Raw genomic sequence first — 16,949 nt, forward strand, 5'->3', positions numbered from 1 at the left:
GCAGTCACATCGCAGGAACAAGCACGTTAAAGGTTACGTCCATCTGAAGGACTCTTTCTCGTGGAGCGAGTTGACCAATCACAAAACTCCGCTGATGACGTATTTGAATCAGCGACTTGTTTAGCATTTACACCAATGATTTTGCAGCTGATTTGATAACTAAAAGCAGCTCCTCGCCCACCATGTTCCTGAAAATAATACAAGATGTCTTCCGCCGATTACATCACGCATTACCCCCCCCCCCATCTCATTCTTCTTCTGTTGAGTTTCATGGCGGTTGGCATCCATAAGCATTACTGCCATCTGCTGGACTGGCCCTTGCGGTGCTTGGAAAGGTCATCCCAGTGTTAAAGAGGATCTAGACAATACCTAGTTCGTAAAACATGTGGTCTGACCATGTCCTGCAGAAGGGTTGTGTGCAAGGGGTGTGTTTATAAAGCAAAAAAAAAGGTTGTTGTATACTGTATGTCAGCATGAAATGTGAGATAATGTTCATGTCCATTGTTGGATTAATTTGAAGACAGCTGAATCATGGAAACCACAATACATCTGGAATAATACTAATAATGTGTGGAGGAAATAAGCAATAACAGAAAACTCAGGCTCCCTTTGTAAAGAATGAAATTAAAAAAGGATTGGATTTGAAAATAAAGCAAAGTGTACCTCAGGAGAGTATGAGATCAAAGAGTACTAAAACTAAGGCTGTGCTAAGGTTTGTGGACTCTCAGTATTGATAGTGTGACTCTATGTGGACTAGACCATTCAAGGTAAGAGTGAACCTCCACAATCCAATGCTCCCTCTGTCGTCTCATTTCGTCTTTTGACACAAATGTATATTAGTGTTGTCACATTTAAGTCATTTGATTATTTTAGTCCACTTTCACTCAGTGAGAGGTTTTTAATTTGTATGACTTTTAAGCGTTCTGAGGGTAAAGCTGTCACTACAGCTTTGACGTGTATGATTACCTGGTTTGAGCGGGTATGGTTCCTCTAACCTCAGGTTCACTGTGTGGTGATTAGTGTGTCCTAAGTTGATGAACAGATGAATATAAAGTGAAATAGACAGGACCTTAAGGCGACTGCTGCTTCTCTTTATACCGAGGGAAGGGTGAGGGCTTAATTGAGGCTTTCTTTTCTTCTGCTAAACACAATATTTCAGAATTTTTTCTAAACTTTGATATTTTCCTTTTTCCTCTTTGGGTCTCAAACTGTTATTGACATGAAACCATGTGAGACTTATTGTGCTTGTATACATGTGAAACATGGAATGTTTGGAAACGAAATAGGGTCAAAGGTTTTGTAGCTGTGTGTGAAAACATTTTGAATGAATTCTTTCAAATGGCAAACTGTACTGCATGAACCATCTGTCCATCAAACTCTCGGCGAAGCGAGTCGGGAGAAAAGCAAAAACATCTTGTCCATGGAGAGAAGCCTGCAGTGTCGTTCTTTGCTCTTCTTCAATGAAGAACACTCCTCATTTCTGACAGAAGTGGTGCTGTTGCAGCATGCTAACCTCTTCAGGAGCTTAGAAGCTTAGAACCATTCGTCGCCTCTCTTGACTTTATGTTTAAAGGTTTAAAGGTAGCAGGGGCAGACTTTACAACAAGGTGTGCAGCCTGGACCTGGGGGCCCCAACTAAAAGGACCCCAAACAACTGTAGATGTATTATGATGTCTAGATATGAAATCATTGTGAAATAACTTACAACTTACAAAAGGCCCCCAAAGCATTTAAACAACTAATGTTATTATTAGTTTTATAACTAATAGTTTTAGTTCATAACTATATTATGAGTTTTTTAATATTGGGGGTTTTCATTTGTGCCCTTTAACCCTTTCAGTGTTTTCCATTCATGAAAGTAAATTGTAAAAATGTCGTCTCATTAAAAATGTCTTGTTCAGCTCCAACCTCTCGTGTCACTTCTGGTTGCAAACAAACAAGCTAGTGAAAGCCAAGAAGTCAAGACCACAAACCAATGCTGAGTCAGCAGGTCCCCTACATACAGTCAATGATGTGACAGTCGGGAGTTGTAGCTTTGTAACATTATCAGTATCTTCTGACGATGTTAGGATGGAAATGCCCCTTTTCTGTGCTCACCCTCGACCACATCTCTCAGCTTGGTGTGACTGTGACGCTCATTCATAGGAGCAGAGCACAAACAGGGCCTTGGACCTCATCTGTCCAACAATTCAATGCACTCCCATTTTGCAGTTTGATGCTTGAGCAACAGCTTTTGAGCAAGTTTAGTGTCCCTGACCATCAATTAGCAGCAGACCTCATTGACACTCTTCAGAAAGCCCTGGCATCCAGTGCTTTCAGTAATTGGCATGACAGTTCATCATTATCCATGAAAACCGCTGGGTTTTGCAAACACGCAGCTGTTTTGATGTTCCTCCACCACTCCAGTGTCACTTAGTTTTGTACAGCTGTTTGTTTCTAAGTGATCGTTTTTTCTTTCCCAAGGCCAAACGGTCATTTCACTTTAATGAGCTCACCGTTCCACTGAACACAAAGCAGCAGGTGTGGAGTGCAAGGTTCCAAAGGCTGCCTGAGAGCTTCAACCAACAATAGACATTGCTGCTATTTGCTCTTTAACGACTCTAAAAAAACATTATTATTATAATAAAATAAAAACATATATTTTATGTTTGTATGTTTTTACATTTTGGGAATTCTTTCAAATTCAAAATCTTGTAATTTATTGTCAATGCTAATGCCTTTATCTAAATATTTACTCTACTATTTTACTACTTTGTCTACTTGCGTCTGTAGATTTAGCATCACATTAAGCCTCAATTGCACAATTACAAGTTTAGAAAACTTGTAATACAAAAAATGCATTGTCTTAATGAAAGTAATGAACAGGGGAAGTTTCATGGTGATATCGAGTGACATCTCTCACCCTTTCTCCTGGGGCGTCTCCCCTTCAGTTTAACTGATACGATTATGTACTTGACAGCCGCCCAGAAGCATGACTCAAGTGTCAACACTTGACGCCATGATTACCATTTGACAAAAACATTGTTAATCACAACTCAGAAGTTAGTGAAGAGGCGGTGCTGAAGCATTACAACATAAATGAAGCCGTTGCCCCCTTCAGCAGAGGTAGATAATGGGATTCCACATCAATAAACACTTAAGAGATTGTTTCACATTAAGTGGCAGCATCCTGTGGAAAAAAGTGCAATTTGACAGTGATATTTGCAGGATTTCTGTCCAACAGTGCTCCTATTTATTTTAATGTGACTTTTATTTGTTGTTGTGGATTTTATTTTGTATTTTCTCTATTTCTTTTAGAGCCATCTCATTTGATATCTGGTCTTGCAACCTTGTTTCATATAACATCTTCCAGCAGCTAGCCTTGCCTCCTATTTGTTGAATAATTCATGAGTTGCAATTCAATGCAATTGGATTTGGGAGAGGGGGATTCAAAAGTTGAATGACAAAACATCACATTCTTTCATCTCATGAAGTTTTTTTTACAAAGTGCAGAGGTCAATTATGAGTCCTCTGGCAATAGCTGGTATGAATAAAACACCGAAGGGCTGCGGAACCTTGGGAGAGCTCCTCCACTTGTGTAGATTATTGACGCTTTCACTTTTTTATTTTCCTATCCTCAGGTAAAAGAAAAAGAAGGACCCTTTGTCTCCGGTCTCCTGTACTGTTCATGTCTCCATAGCCTCGAGGCAAAAGAGGACTCATTTGCACCGGTCTGTTTTGGGGCCAATTATTATAATACCAAATGTACTGGAAACACAATACAATTGAAAACAATAAAGAGAGGACCCACCAATATCATGCATTTTAATAATCCTCTCATTAAAAATTAATTTTATATGTTCAGCAATTTGCAGAGTTTTGCCTCAGTCTCCTTGGACTCTGCCACGCTACCTGCAGAACATGGACGCCGTGCAGAGAGCTGCTGGGAGGAGGCCATCACTACTTCTGCTTCACTTTAAGTCAGATACAGAGAATGCACATGTGGAAAATCACCTGAGAAAAATAGCAAGTGGGGAGGGACTGATTTTCACAAAAGCCATATGTAATTAATTGACAAATGAAATTAAATCACATACAATTTGAATCACCCAGTGAAGGATGGCAAAAGGCAGATCATATTGCATTCTTACAGCAGAGATTTTATTCATATGTGATGACATCCTGAATCTTCAAAAGTAGTGAAATATGAGCATTAAAATAGACTTGAAGTGTCTCTTATTATGAGAAATGTGCCCCATGAGAATTATATATATTGTGTAATTGCATTACAATTATAATGCATTCATGTGTTCATCACTTTAATGTTGCAGTAAATGAAGGTGGAGCTCAATTGAACTACTTTTACACTGTTGGATTGCTTAATCTATAATGAAACATCATAATTCATTTGTTCATTTTATATTGTTTTCATAATCAGAATTTGTAAAGTTGTGAAATAAACGTAGTGAAATAAGTGGTACAATATTTCCCACTGAATGGTAGCGGTTTAGTACAGTAAAAGGAGGTGTAGCGCTGCAGACAATAGAAACTCTCAAGGAAAGTACATCCCTCAGAATTGTATTCATGTATTTGCATAGTACCTATCATACTTTTTTAAAAGGACAATCACTGTCATAGACCTTTAAAAATATGCACTTGACATGATATTTGCAGCTAACAGTGCTAACAGTCCTAACAGTGCCAACAGTGGGCAACACATGTCACTGCTGCATGTCATGCATACAACTGGTTTGACACTAAACAACTTGGCACCACTGAGATACAGAGATATCCACTATGTGTACAGTCGAGATGTTCTCCCCAACCCCCCGACTTGCAGCAGGACTTGGCCTCTATCAGCACTAGATGTCAGTGTTCTCGCTGCTCTGTGGAGCTGCAGGCAATAGTGAACTACAGCCTGATGTGCTCACATCCTATTTATAAATAAATCCTATTTTCATTTTTCTTTCACTTGAAAGTTCACCGTCCTTATGGATTTCATGCTATAGCCTCCTGCGTCATGGCCTGATTACTGAGGGCATCACTTTTATCTCATAATGAGCACCAAACTGCTGAGCTGTGCTTTCTTCATATCAGCCAGTGCACTCTCTCTCACCACTTGTTGCCAGTGCAGTTGTATCTTTAAGTACAAAGATACAACTTCACAGTAACATCGACTGAAGCTTTGAAAATTAGTTAAAGGAGGTTTCGAGAAAGAAAACAAGACTACCAAAAGTTCACTCAACCGTTTTAAGCTACAAATAGCATTGATATTACGTGGTGTTCCTGTCAGCAGCATATTCGAGCCTCAGTAAAAAGCAAAGCTGGATTACCAGATCTCGTGGCCCCTATAGCTGCAGCTCGCTAACGGGTTTACTCTTTCTAATATACTCTTTCTAGTATAGTTTGTTAGGTATATCCACCACTAAAGCGCAACATCAACTCACATGATAAGGGATTTTGATGGTAAAATAACATTTAGATCGGTCGCTATACCCAGAATGACCAGCAACTGAATTGTGGGACTGAATACTTTGACACCAACATCACATCAAATATATTATAACAGTAGTTTTCTTTTGACTAAAGCTCTGCATATCAACCAGAAATAAACATGTTTCACTTTTTGGAACATAGTTGCTTAACAGGGTAAATATGATGTAACATCTTTTATAATTATTCTATATGTTATAATGAAGATGAATTTGTGTACTGTTACACACATTACATACTTCTACACTCTCTAATAGTTATGTCTTTAAATCATACTGGGGGAAAAGGAAATGTAACATGGTTTATTTCAAATATCAGTCTTTCCATTGAGTGGAAGAAGCATGTCACGTGAGGTTCAGGGTGGAGCTGATACAGCGTCAGTCCAGCTGTGCGCACAGAGCGGGAGGTACTTCCTGTTGTCTCTTTGCGGACCAGCCAATCGGCATGCGCGTCAACATCACATACCGGAAGTAGGAAGCTCAAACCAAAAAGAGCGCCTTGAATCAAAAGTTGTACGTTACCTGAAGGTAAGCCTCTTCGTACTTCTGCATACCGTGTATAAGCCACGTAGACATGTTGTGTTGATATGGCGGGTTGTTTCGCACACGAAGCAGCGTTAGATTACTGAAACGAATAATGTTAGCTTCTTGTTGAAAATGTTACATATCGCATCCTCTTAGGAAGCGTTACTCCCCTTTCGACAAAAGGTGGTGTCGACGTTAGATACAATCACGTTGTATCCTTTTATGTCTCAGCTGTAGTATGAAGGGGCTGAGTTTGACAAATAAAATAAATATTTCAGAAAACTGTAGTAACCTGAAACTGGCTCAGTTACGTAGCCTTGCGTTTTATGCGACTATTTTATATCTCGGGATTTACCATAACTCATGTCAGGAACATCTGTTAACACGTCACCACACACCCGGATGTGCTCGTTATAAAACTTGATAAGCCCCTGATTAATTGATCTTCTCACCTGGATTTCAGCTGTTGCATTTCCATCTTATTAAGAAGTTCAGTCTCTGACTGAGACATTTATAGCTGCTATGAATATATGTGGACCTGACCATTCATCTGAGATTTTTCATGTCATTTTGGTGGTAGGGACATTGCAACTGGGTCATAATTTGCGCTGTTAAATCACATATTACTTCATCAATTTAAAATAAATATGAATCAAAATAGGATCTTAAGTTGCTAATTCATGCTTAGCTTTATATCTACAGTAGTTAACTCCCCAGTGTCTCCCCCCCCCCCCCCCCCCCAAGGTCCATTTCGTAACTGTATGTTTTCGATCATATCAAACTATCTTCCTCAGCTGTTGGAGTTTGCCGAGTCGTTGTGGAATTGTAAATGTGGACATTCCTATTTTTCTGAGCACTTTTAGTTTCAGTTTCAACAGCTATTAACAGATGAGTCCAGTTACCACACATCTGACTGTGTCGATTCTTAGTAGATGTTTCTTGTGGTGGAGCCGAGTTTGAAAAATGTATTTTAGTTGTGTCATCTTAAAACACACTGCGTGTTGACATCAGATGGCCCTATATCAGCCTACTATGAACTGTGTGTCTTATCTAACCACGCTATAACATTGAAACAAGTTGAACAAAAGCTGTCTAGTTGCATTGAGGTGCACACAGAGGTGTTGGAGCAGGCGTCATGGTAAACTGCACAGGTGCATTGTTGGATGGTGCTGTAGTTGAGCTCATCATCCAGTCACAGGAGGCTCACAATGTGAGGCTCCCTCTGGGAGAGCTGTACCCTGGTTAGCATTGATCAGGCCCTCTTGTTTACAGCGCTGGGCTCCTCGGGGACAGTACTCGCGTTAATTGCTGCTGAAGCGCTGCTCTCTGCCCACTGCTCGCTCTGCTAATACAAAGCAGATGACACTAATGAGGGAGTGCAGGGGGGACACTGCTGTCCATGGCTGGAGGTCAGCTGGTTAAGGGGCAGACCAGTGTTTGAGAGAGATTGACTTTTATTTTGCAGCAATAGGGACCAGCCAGTAACACTGTTTGTGACTATAGTGTTGTGTACGTGAATGTTACCAGATCTTTAAATTGCTATCCAATAGTCCAAACATTTGGATGTATTCAATCATTTAGTGAATTCTCACATTTGAGGAGCTGCAGCCTGCCAGTAGTTTATATTAGATTAATAACTCATGTGATTAATTATTTCAATTTGACCAGTTTTCAGACCGATTCTTTCACTTCTAATCAAGTCATCAGTGTTCCTTTACTTTGTTAGTTGACCTTAAATTAAAAAGAGGGGAACAGGCAGGTAATACTTGTCTCTGATTGGCTCGGTCAGCTGGTGTTCAGTGTCCTGCAGGGGCAAAATGACTTTATAAGTGATATGTTCATATCTCAGAGTAACTGGCTAATTAGGAGGCGGTTCTCATTTAGTTATTAACAACGGATAAACAGATTGTATATCTGACACGTAGTGGATTGTAGTGGTTTCACAGAATAGTCAACTTGGCAGCTATCAAAATCCCTCGTGGCCACTGTGCATCATGGTGGTTTCAGCTCGATGCAGTATTAAAGCTTTGCAATGCCTCAGACTAACCTCTTATCAAATAGCAATAAAGACAAAGATATAGGGTACTCATTTGCATGAAAACTTTATAACAGTAAATATCACACGACTGGTTGTGTTGCTTTGTTGGTAAGCTTCGGGCTTGGACAGTACATCCATTGGTATATGGCATAATGTTCTGTTTATCTGTCTGTGAACCTGGCCAGCTCTGATGTCTTGCTTGTGTCTCTGCAGTGTACTCCTGCTCACCGGGACCATGAGTTTCTCCTCTGGTCCGTCCGGGCCCCTCGGGGGCACCAGTATCCAGGAGCAGAGGGACCGCTGGGAGAGGAAACGCAGCCGAACAGCCAGAGAGTTGGTGCTGACAGAACAACGCTACTGCCAACAGCTGGAGCTGGTCACCACTGTATGTACCAGACACGCACCACTCTCCTTAACTATGAAGGAATAGAGTTGAGAACTCCAAATATACCATTTGAAGTATAGTACAACCAATGCTTGAACCCAGGTTGGGTCCCATCCAGACTTCCTGTATTTGGAAGTCGTATTTTGTTATTTTGTCCCGTCTTTCTCTCCTCTCCTGCTTTCCTCACCTGTACACTTCCTTCTCCTGGCCTCCTCTCTCCTCATCTGTCCCTCGCTGAGCTCTCCTGTCCTCTTCAATCCCAATGTTCCATTCATGGCCCCTCTCTGTTCCATTCATGGCCCCTCTCTGTTTATCAGGGTGAACAATCACGTTGCAAAGCTGTTTCTTTCATTACTTTATATTAATAAATGTACAAATGTCAATTAGATGGTAATCTGCATAATAAATGAAGACAGAAATTGTTTTCACAGTGAAAAATAAATTGCATTGTATTGGGGTGGAGACATGCATCTCAGATGGATCTCAAAACCAGAACACACAAAACCAAAACTATCTGCCTGCTACATACCAACACAGGGAAGAACATATAAATGTCCTTGTAAGTTTGGTGCATAATACTGTACATAAAATATGCAGTGAAAAAAGACAATGTCTCCATGTCAAACTTCTCAGACGCAACATTTCTAACATGGAGACAACACTGTAGAGTATGTGCCACTGCTCCTTTAAAGCACCGTACTGTGGCGTACATATGAACAGACTCCAGGTAGTATTCATGGTGCTCCTCCTCCCCGCGGAGAGAACACACTTCTTCACCCACCACTGCAGCCTCATTTCTATGCAATTACTTACCCTCCACCCGTTCACTCCAATTAGGAGTCATTTTAGGCCTAATGCACATTCAATTTGCTAATCCCATTTTCACTTCAAATGACTTGAGACCGGCACAGCTGTCTCTTTATTGTGAGTGCCTCTATACTTGTCCTTGGTGTGAGCCATGCAGATATACAGCACCATGTTATGTTACCAGGCAGCCTGGACTGTAGGGAAAGAGACTGCTAACCTCTAAGTTGCTGTATATTGGTGTGACATTTGCTCTCTCTCATCAGTGAAAGCGTGTCCTTATCATAAAGTATTTCATCATAAGCATATCCAATCAGAGACAAGCTCACTTCTAGCTTATTAATACACATGCTGAGAAATACCATGGTTGTGTCTCCCTCTGCTCTCTTGTTTGTCACAGTACTTTGTGGAGATCTTAAAGGCCAAAGGAACGCTGAAGCAGGACATTAGAGAAGGCATCTTCAGTTCAATTAAAGCCATTCATTCAGTAAACCAGTAAGTATCCTCTGAATAATTTACAGAATATCTACGGGCTATTGGGATGAGGATTGGTGGTCTGTCTCTTGCTTTCGAATACGGTCTCGATAAACTCTACCAAAGCACAGCCCTTATCGTCACCATTAACAGGAGTCAATGATGTTGTGTTGGTGGATACAATCATGCATATTAGCTTTAACTAGAAAATGCATTTCCTGCTGAAAATGCGTTGGAATGCTGAAAGCTGAAATGAATCTCAAAAACATTGCTGAAAATAGATATCCAATTAAAAAAAATAAATAAAAAAATTGCAAAAAGCTTAATAATTCAAAAAGTTGAAAGATTACAAATATGAAGTTATATCACCCCTCTCCTGAAAGAGCTGAACATTTTGATATTCGAACAGTTTCTGTAGCTTAAAAGAATTCCAGCAGTAGTGATATTTGTTGTAGTAGTAGAAGTATTATTAGCAGTATAAGTATGAGTAGCATTTGAATAAGTACTAGTTGTAGCAGTGGTGATATTTGTAGTAGCAGTAGTAGTAGAAGTTGTCGTCGAAGTATTAGTAATTAGAAGAAGTAGTAGAAGTAGTAGTATCAGTAGTAATAGCTGTAGTAGTGGTCGTAGTATTTTATATAACAGTAGTAGTAGTATAATAAGTAGTAGTAGTAATAGTAAAGTCAGTTTTTGAAGTAGTAGTCGTAGTAGCAGTCGTACTAATAGCTGTAGTAGTATTAGAACTGGTAGTAGCAGGAATAGGAGTGTTAGCAGTTGTGGTATAAGTAATAATGGTAGTGGTAGTAATAGCAGTAGTGGTAGTAATAATATTCTTGGTAGCAGTAGAAGTAATAGTTGCAAAAGTTGAATTAGTAGTAGTAGTAATACTTGAAATATTAGCAGTAGTAGTAGTTGTTGCAGTATTTGTAAGAGCATTCATTATTTCAACAAAAAAGCCAAATTTTGAGCTAAACGTTTAAATACAGTTTATCCATGTGGCTTTTATTTTGAAAGGGTGGGACTGGGTGGGGGACGGAGGGGGAGAGGAGACATAATCAGCATGTCTGACACATAAACAGAGGTTATTAAATGACAGGCTTCATCACAAGCAGTTCAGTTAGAATTCACTCTCTGGGGCTTTTATTTTAAAATGGCGTGTGTGTGTGTGGGGGGGGGGGGTGGAGGAGGGGGGAAAGACCTCTAAAGATCCCTAAGACCTGAAAGACTGTATGAGAGAGACACAGAGAGAGGGAGAGGAGTGTATGTGCGCGTGTGTCTGTGAGTCTGTGTGTTTATCAACATCACTAATTGGCTCAATCGCAAACACCTGTGTGCCTGAAGCCATTTCATGGAGATAAAACAGGGAAACACCTCTCAAACAAATCATCAAAACTCCCATAACCGTAGCTCCTATTGCTCCGATATTAATAATTGAGAGGGAGGATGACTTGAGAAACAGATCTTGTAAAAATCTTGTCTGTAGTGTAAAAAATGTGGCTTAACTGGCAATCTAGAAATGGGGTACCGTGTTCTGTGGAAGATGTTTTTGAAGCAAAATTTAACATTGGTCTCTATGGAGCAGAAAGTTGGTTTTCCTCTCAATTAACGGCTTCTGTGTCAAATGTGTAAATCTGTGGGATTCCACAGTCACTTTTCTACGACAAGGACAATATTAGCTACTCTTACATCCAGAAATTATGCATGAAGAGTGAAGATTGTGGACACAGTGAGGAAGTTGAAGGATTTGAAAGTTGAAGAAGTTTAAGAGGATTTGAAAATCTTCTCCATAGAAACCCATTAAAAAAAACTGCAAAAAGCTTAATAATTCAAAAGGTTTAAAGGTTAGAAATAGAAAAAGTCATAGCAGAGATGAGCTGAAGTGAAAGAGCTGAACATTTTAATAGTTGAATGGTTTCTGTAGCTTAAAAAATGGAGGAGAAGAGGTGCGACGGAAGAAATAGAAGTTGAATAAAGAAACAGGATAACAATAGTTGGAATGCTTAACAGCATTCCAACAATTACGCCGAGCGATATCACAAGTGAAGGGTGTTATTGTGACCATAAACGTGCTGCCTGCTTGTTGCCTAGCTGAGCTGCTGCTGAAGGTCTCAGAGGGCAGCGTGGCCAGATGGAGGTCAGAGATGGTGGGAGTTGATCTCACCACCGTGGCTGGCCTCACATTGATCTTACTGTCACGGCACTGGGAAACTAAAATCTCCAAGCTCTACTTGAAAGACTTCAAAATGTTTGCTTAAATACATAATTGCTAGCTGTTTGAAGTTGGTACATGTGTTGGCGCTGAGGCACTGGACTCCGCTCCTGTAACCTGTAGAGAAACAAGGCTCATGATGGATTTTTGTTGATATCAAAACTGATATTTTTGTTTCATGGTGTTGAGATTGAAGCCTTGATCCTTTCTCACTGGATTTGAGTGTTGCTCATTCAGAAACAGCCTCTGAAGTGTTTCTACCAACGCTTAAGGGGCTGTTGCATTTATTCACCTACAAATGAACTGTACACACTCTGCACTGCTATGTTTACAGCTACAGTATGAAGCTACTTCAAACTCACTGTCACACATAAGCACTAAATACCACAAAACATTAGTAGTTATATAATTAATGTCAAATGTATGACATTTGTATATACAGCAACGTATCCTCACACCGGTTTGTATGATATCCTACAAAAAGACTATCGAAAAGAGGGGGGGGTGTGTGTGTGTGTGTGTGTGTGTTATTAAGCGGTCTTTATAGGTCCTCATTCTAGATTACGTAGATAACATACTAAACATTTTGTAGGATATCTACAAACTACGGAACATCATTTTTCGTAGATATAGCTATGAGAATTGGTCGAGACCAGCCTGACATGTTACCCGCATCTTTGCAAGTCTCCTTCAAAATGTCCCAACCCCCTGATGGTGTGTGATTCTTTACATTAGGACTCACAGCGAACATCCTATCTATTTGGTGCTTTTGACTGGAAACCCCCAGTACATTGGCATTTGAAATGATTATTTTAAAAGGACTAATTACAGAACATAAAACAAATATCAAGAAAAATTCAATTGATGGAATAAATCTCCTTTGAGATGTGACAAAAAGTATACCTCCCTCACGAACAAAGGAAAACAATAGTATACCTCTGTGGTCTGCAGGGACCCCACCTGGTAGGATGAGAAGAGTTTGCTGCACTTGCAGGGCCCATAACTTAAATCTAAACTGTCCCACATTTTAGTTCTAAAGACATCATCCCAGATACTTTGTCCCGACGGGAGGTCAACTTAAACCCTGATGCAGCATCTCCGTATCTGTATGATAGAAAGAGGAACGTCTGTTCTGACAGTATTGACCATCATACCTTCGGTATTTGTTGGAATGCTGTTAAGCATTCCAACTATTGTTATCCTGTTTCTACAGACACAATTTTTATAGGATCTGTTCTTCAACTCATCCTTCCTCTCAATTATTAATATCGGAGCAATAGGAGGTACGGTTATGGGAGTTTTGAGGATTTGTTTGAGAGGTGTTTCCCTGTTTTATCTCCATGAAATGGCTTCAGGCACACAGGTGTTCGCGATTGAGCCAATTAGTGATGTTTATAAACTCACAGACACACGCGCACATACACTCCTCTCCCTCCCTCGCTCTGTGTGTGTCTCTCTCTCATACAGTCATTCAGGTCTTAGGGATCTTTAGAGGTCTTTCCCCCCTCTGTGTGTCTCTCTCTCATACAGTCATTCAGGTCTTAGGGATCTTTAGAGGTCTTTCCCCCCTCCTCCACCCCCACCCCCCCCCCCACACACACACACCATTTTAAGCCCCACAGAATGAATCCTAACTGAAATGCTTGTGATGAGCCTGTCATTTGATAACCGGTTTGTGTTTATCTAACATCATGATTCTCTCCCCTTCCCAATGTGATGAAGCCTGTCATTTAATAACCTCTGTTTATGTGTGTCAAACATGATGATTATGTCTCCTCTCCCCCCTCCCTCCCCCACCCAGTCCCACCCTTTCAAAATAAAAGCCCCATGGATGAACTATTTAAACGTTGAGCTCAAAATTTGGCTTTTTTGTTGAAATAATGAATGCTCTTACTAATACTGCGACAACGACGACTACTGCTAATATTTCTAGTATTACTACTACTACAACTACTACTACTTCAACTTTTGCTGTTGCTACTATTACTACTACTGCTACTGCTATTACTGCTACCATGAATATTATTACTACCACTACTGCTATTACTACCACTACCACTACTATTATTACTTATACCACAACTGCTAATACTGATATTCCTGCTACTACCAGTACTAATAACCAGTACTACTACAGCTATTAGTACGACTGCTACTAGTACTACTACTACTACTGCTACTTCAAAAAATGTTCAGCTCTTTCAGGAGAGGGGTGATATGACTTCATATTTGTAATCTTTCAACTTTTTGAATTATGCTTTTTGCAACTTCTTTTTAATGGGTTTCTATGGAGAAGATTTCAAATCTTCTTAAAGTTCTTCAACTTTCAAATCCTTCAACTTCCTCATACTTTCAGCTACAGACACCATTTCAACTTTAAAATGTTGCCGCGTAATTCAGCTTCCCGATATCTTTTAAACTTTTTGAACTGCAGCAATTAAACTTTTATGATTGTTCAGCCCTTTTCTGACTTTATAATGGGTGTGTGTTGCGCAGCTTAGAGTGCATGATGTCACCGCTAGAGTGAAGAGCAGCTTGAGATTCTTGTGAAAAAAACATTTGTGTTTTGCCACTGTGTCCACAATCTTCACTCTTCATGCATAATTTCTGGATGTAAGAGTAGCTAATATTGTCCTTGTCGTAGAAAAATGACTGTGCAATCCCACAGATTTCCACATTTGACACAGAAGCCGTTAATTGAGAGGAAAACCAACTTTCTGCTCCATAGAGACCAATGTTAAATTTTGCTTCAAAAACATCTTCCACAGAACACGGTACCCCATTTGTAGATCGCCAATTAAGCCACATTTTTTACACTACAGACACAATTTGTATAGGATCTGTTCTTCAACTCATCCTCCCTCTCAATTATTAATATCGGAGCAATAGGAGGTACGGTTATGGGAGTTTTGAGGATTTGTTTGAGAGGCGTTTCCCTGTTTTATCTCCATGAAATGGCTTCAGGCACACAGGTGTTCGCGATTGAGCCAATTAGTGATGTTGATAAACACACAGACTCACAGACACACACACGCACATATACTCCTCTCTCTCTCTCTCTCTCTCTCTCTGTCTCTGTCTCTGTCTCTCTGTCTCTGTCTCTCTCTCTCTCTCTCTCTCTCTCTCTCTCTCTCTCTCTCTCTCTCTCTCTCTCTCTCTCTCTCTCTGTCTCTGTGTCTCTCATACAGTCATTCAGGTCTTAGGGATCTTTAGAAGTCTTTCCCCCCGCCTCCACCCCCCCCCCCACACACACACACGCCATTTTAAAATAAAAGCCCCACAGAATGAATCCTAACTGAAATGTTTGTGATGAGCCTGTCATTTAACCGGTTTGTGTTTATCTAACATTATGATTCTGTCTCCTCTCCCCTTCTCCCCCACACCCCATTTCAAAATAAAAGCCCCAGAGAGTGAATTCTAACTGAACTAACTGTCATATAATAACCTCTGTTTATGTGTGTCAAACATTATGATTATGTCTCCTCTCCCCCTCCCTCCCCCCCCACCCAGCCCCACCCTTTCAAAATAAAAGCCCCATGGATTAACTGTATGTAAATATTAAGCTCAAAATTCGGCTTTTTTGTTGAAATAATGAATGCTCTTACTAATACTGCGACACTACTACTGCTGCTAATATTTCTAGTATTACTACTGCTGCTACTACTTCTACTACAACTTTTGCTGTTGCTACTATTACTAGTGCTATTACTGCTACCATCAATATTATTACTACCACTACTGCTATTACTACCACTACTATTACATATACGACAACTGCTACTACTGCTATTCATGCTACTAAAAGTAGTAATACTACTACAGCTATTAGTACGACTGCTACTCGTACTACTACTGCTACTTCTTCTACTGCCATTACTATTACTACTACTTCTACTACTACTACTGTTATATTAAATACTACGACCAATACTACAGCTATTACTATGACGACTGATACTACGTAACCATTAGAATATCAAAATGTTTAGCTCTTTCAGGAGAGGGGTGATATGACTTTTCATAGGTGGACTCTTTAAACTTTTTGAATTATTAAGCTTTTTGCAATTTAAAAAAAATTGGATATCTATTTTCAGCAATGTTTTTGCAATTAATTTCAAATTTCAGCATTCCAACGCATTTTCAGCCGGAAATGCATTTTCTAGTTCTAAATACCATTGTATACCATAATGCCTCGATACCGCCCAAGCCTCCTGCACAGCTTGACAAAGTGCGGAGTGCGTGGTTTGATCGGGAGTTCCATTTCCTCACTAAATAATGAGTGGTGTGGCTTCTCCTCAGGCTCTCATCCTCCGCACACTGTTGAGAGTGCTACAATGAAGATTGAAGTATGAATTACACAGTCTGATGTATTGAATAAATGGTTCCGCAGTTCCCATACATCTTCATTATGAGCCCCTTATTGACTCAATGGTTGAAACATAATGGAAAGCCCTCCGTTTAAGAAATGGTGCTTGGAGAGACGGTGTGTTAGTGCTAGACTGATCCACCACTGCTCCGTGATTGATTATAGATTTCCCCATATTCTTTTTGCCACTCTAACATTTGGTATACAGTGAATGTGTGTGTGACAGTACCAAGGCTAACTGATAATAACAGTGAGGATGATTCGCTGTCATTGAGGGATGTGTGGGTGACTGGGTGACTTTCTCCATCTGACACACATGAAACATCAAGTACGACATACTGTAAGTCTGAAAGCATTAAACAGGCAAGCGATAACCGAGGGGCCTATTGTAAAGGCTTTGTTGCTGTGTCTATCGGCAAGTGCACTGTCTCGGCCAAAATGAGGTCTGGGTATCAAACCTACCAAAACACATTCTTCTAGTAGTGGCCCAGATGTGTCCATAACAGTGTCAGATTCACAGTTGTCACATTTTTTGATTAAATAGTTGCCAATTTTTGCCTTTTTTATTCAGGCCAAGTTCGTGTAAGCCTGCTTGTGTTTAGACAACATTTAACATTTGAGAACTTTGGCATCTTTTCTTGAATATGAATCAAACTGTCACTGGTACCTAGGGTTGG

At 40.1% G+C, this 16,949-nt stretch overlaps 1 protein-coding gene across 2 annotated transcripts in view; it reads left to right on the top strand.

Annotated features, from left to right (window-relative positions):
* Positions 1-5,974: 5,974 nt before the first annotated feature.
* The window catches only part of arhgef39 (Rho guanine nucleotide exchange factor (GEF) 39), a 57,643-nt gene continuing 46,668 nt past the window's right edge, over positions 5,975-16,949 (top strand). For both annotated transcript variants that reach the window (XM_079294998.1, XM_079294999.1), the window contains exons 1-3: positions 5,975-5,999; positions 8,248-8,419; positions 9,624-9,718. In XM_079294998.1, coding sequence (XP_079151124.1) covers positions 8,270-8,419; positions 9,624-9,718 — 245 coding nt within the window. In that variant the 5' untranslated portion in view covers positions 5,975-5,999; positions 8,248-8,269. The remainder of the gene's footprint in view (positions 6,000-8,247; positions 8,420-9,623; positions 9,719-16,949) is intronic.

This window comes from Melanostigma gelatinosum (genome assembly GCF_949748355.1).
Source record: "Melanostigma gelatinosum genome assembly, chromosome: 22".
In the NCBI taxonomy this organism is placed as follows: domain Eukaryota; kingdom Metazoa; phylum Chordata; class Actinopteri; order Perciformes; family Zoarcidae; genus Melanostigma; species Melanostigma gelatinosum.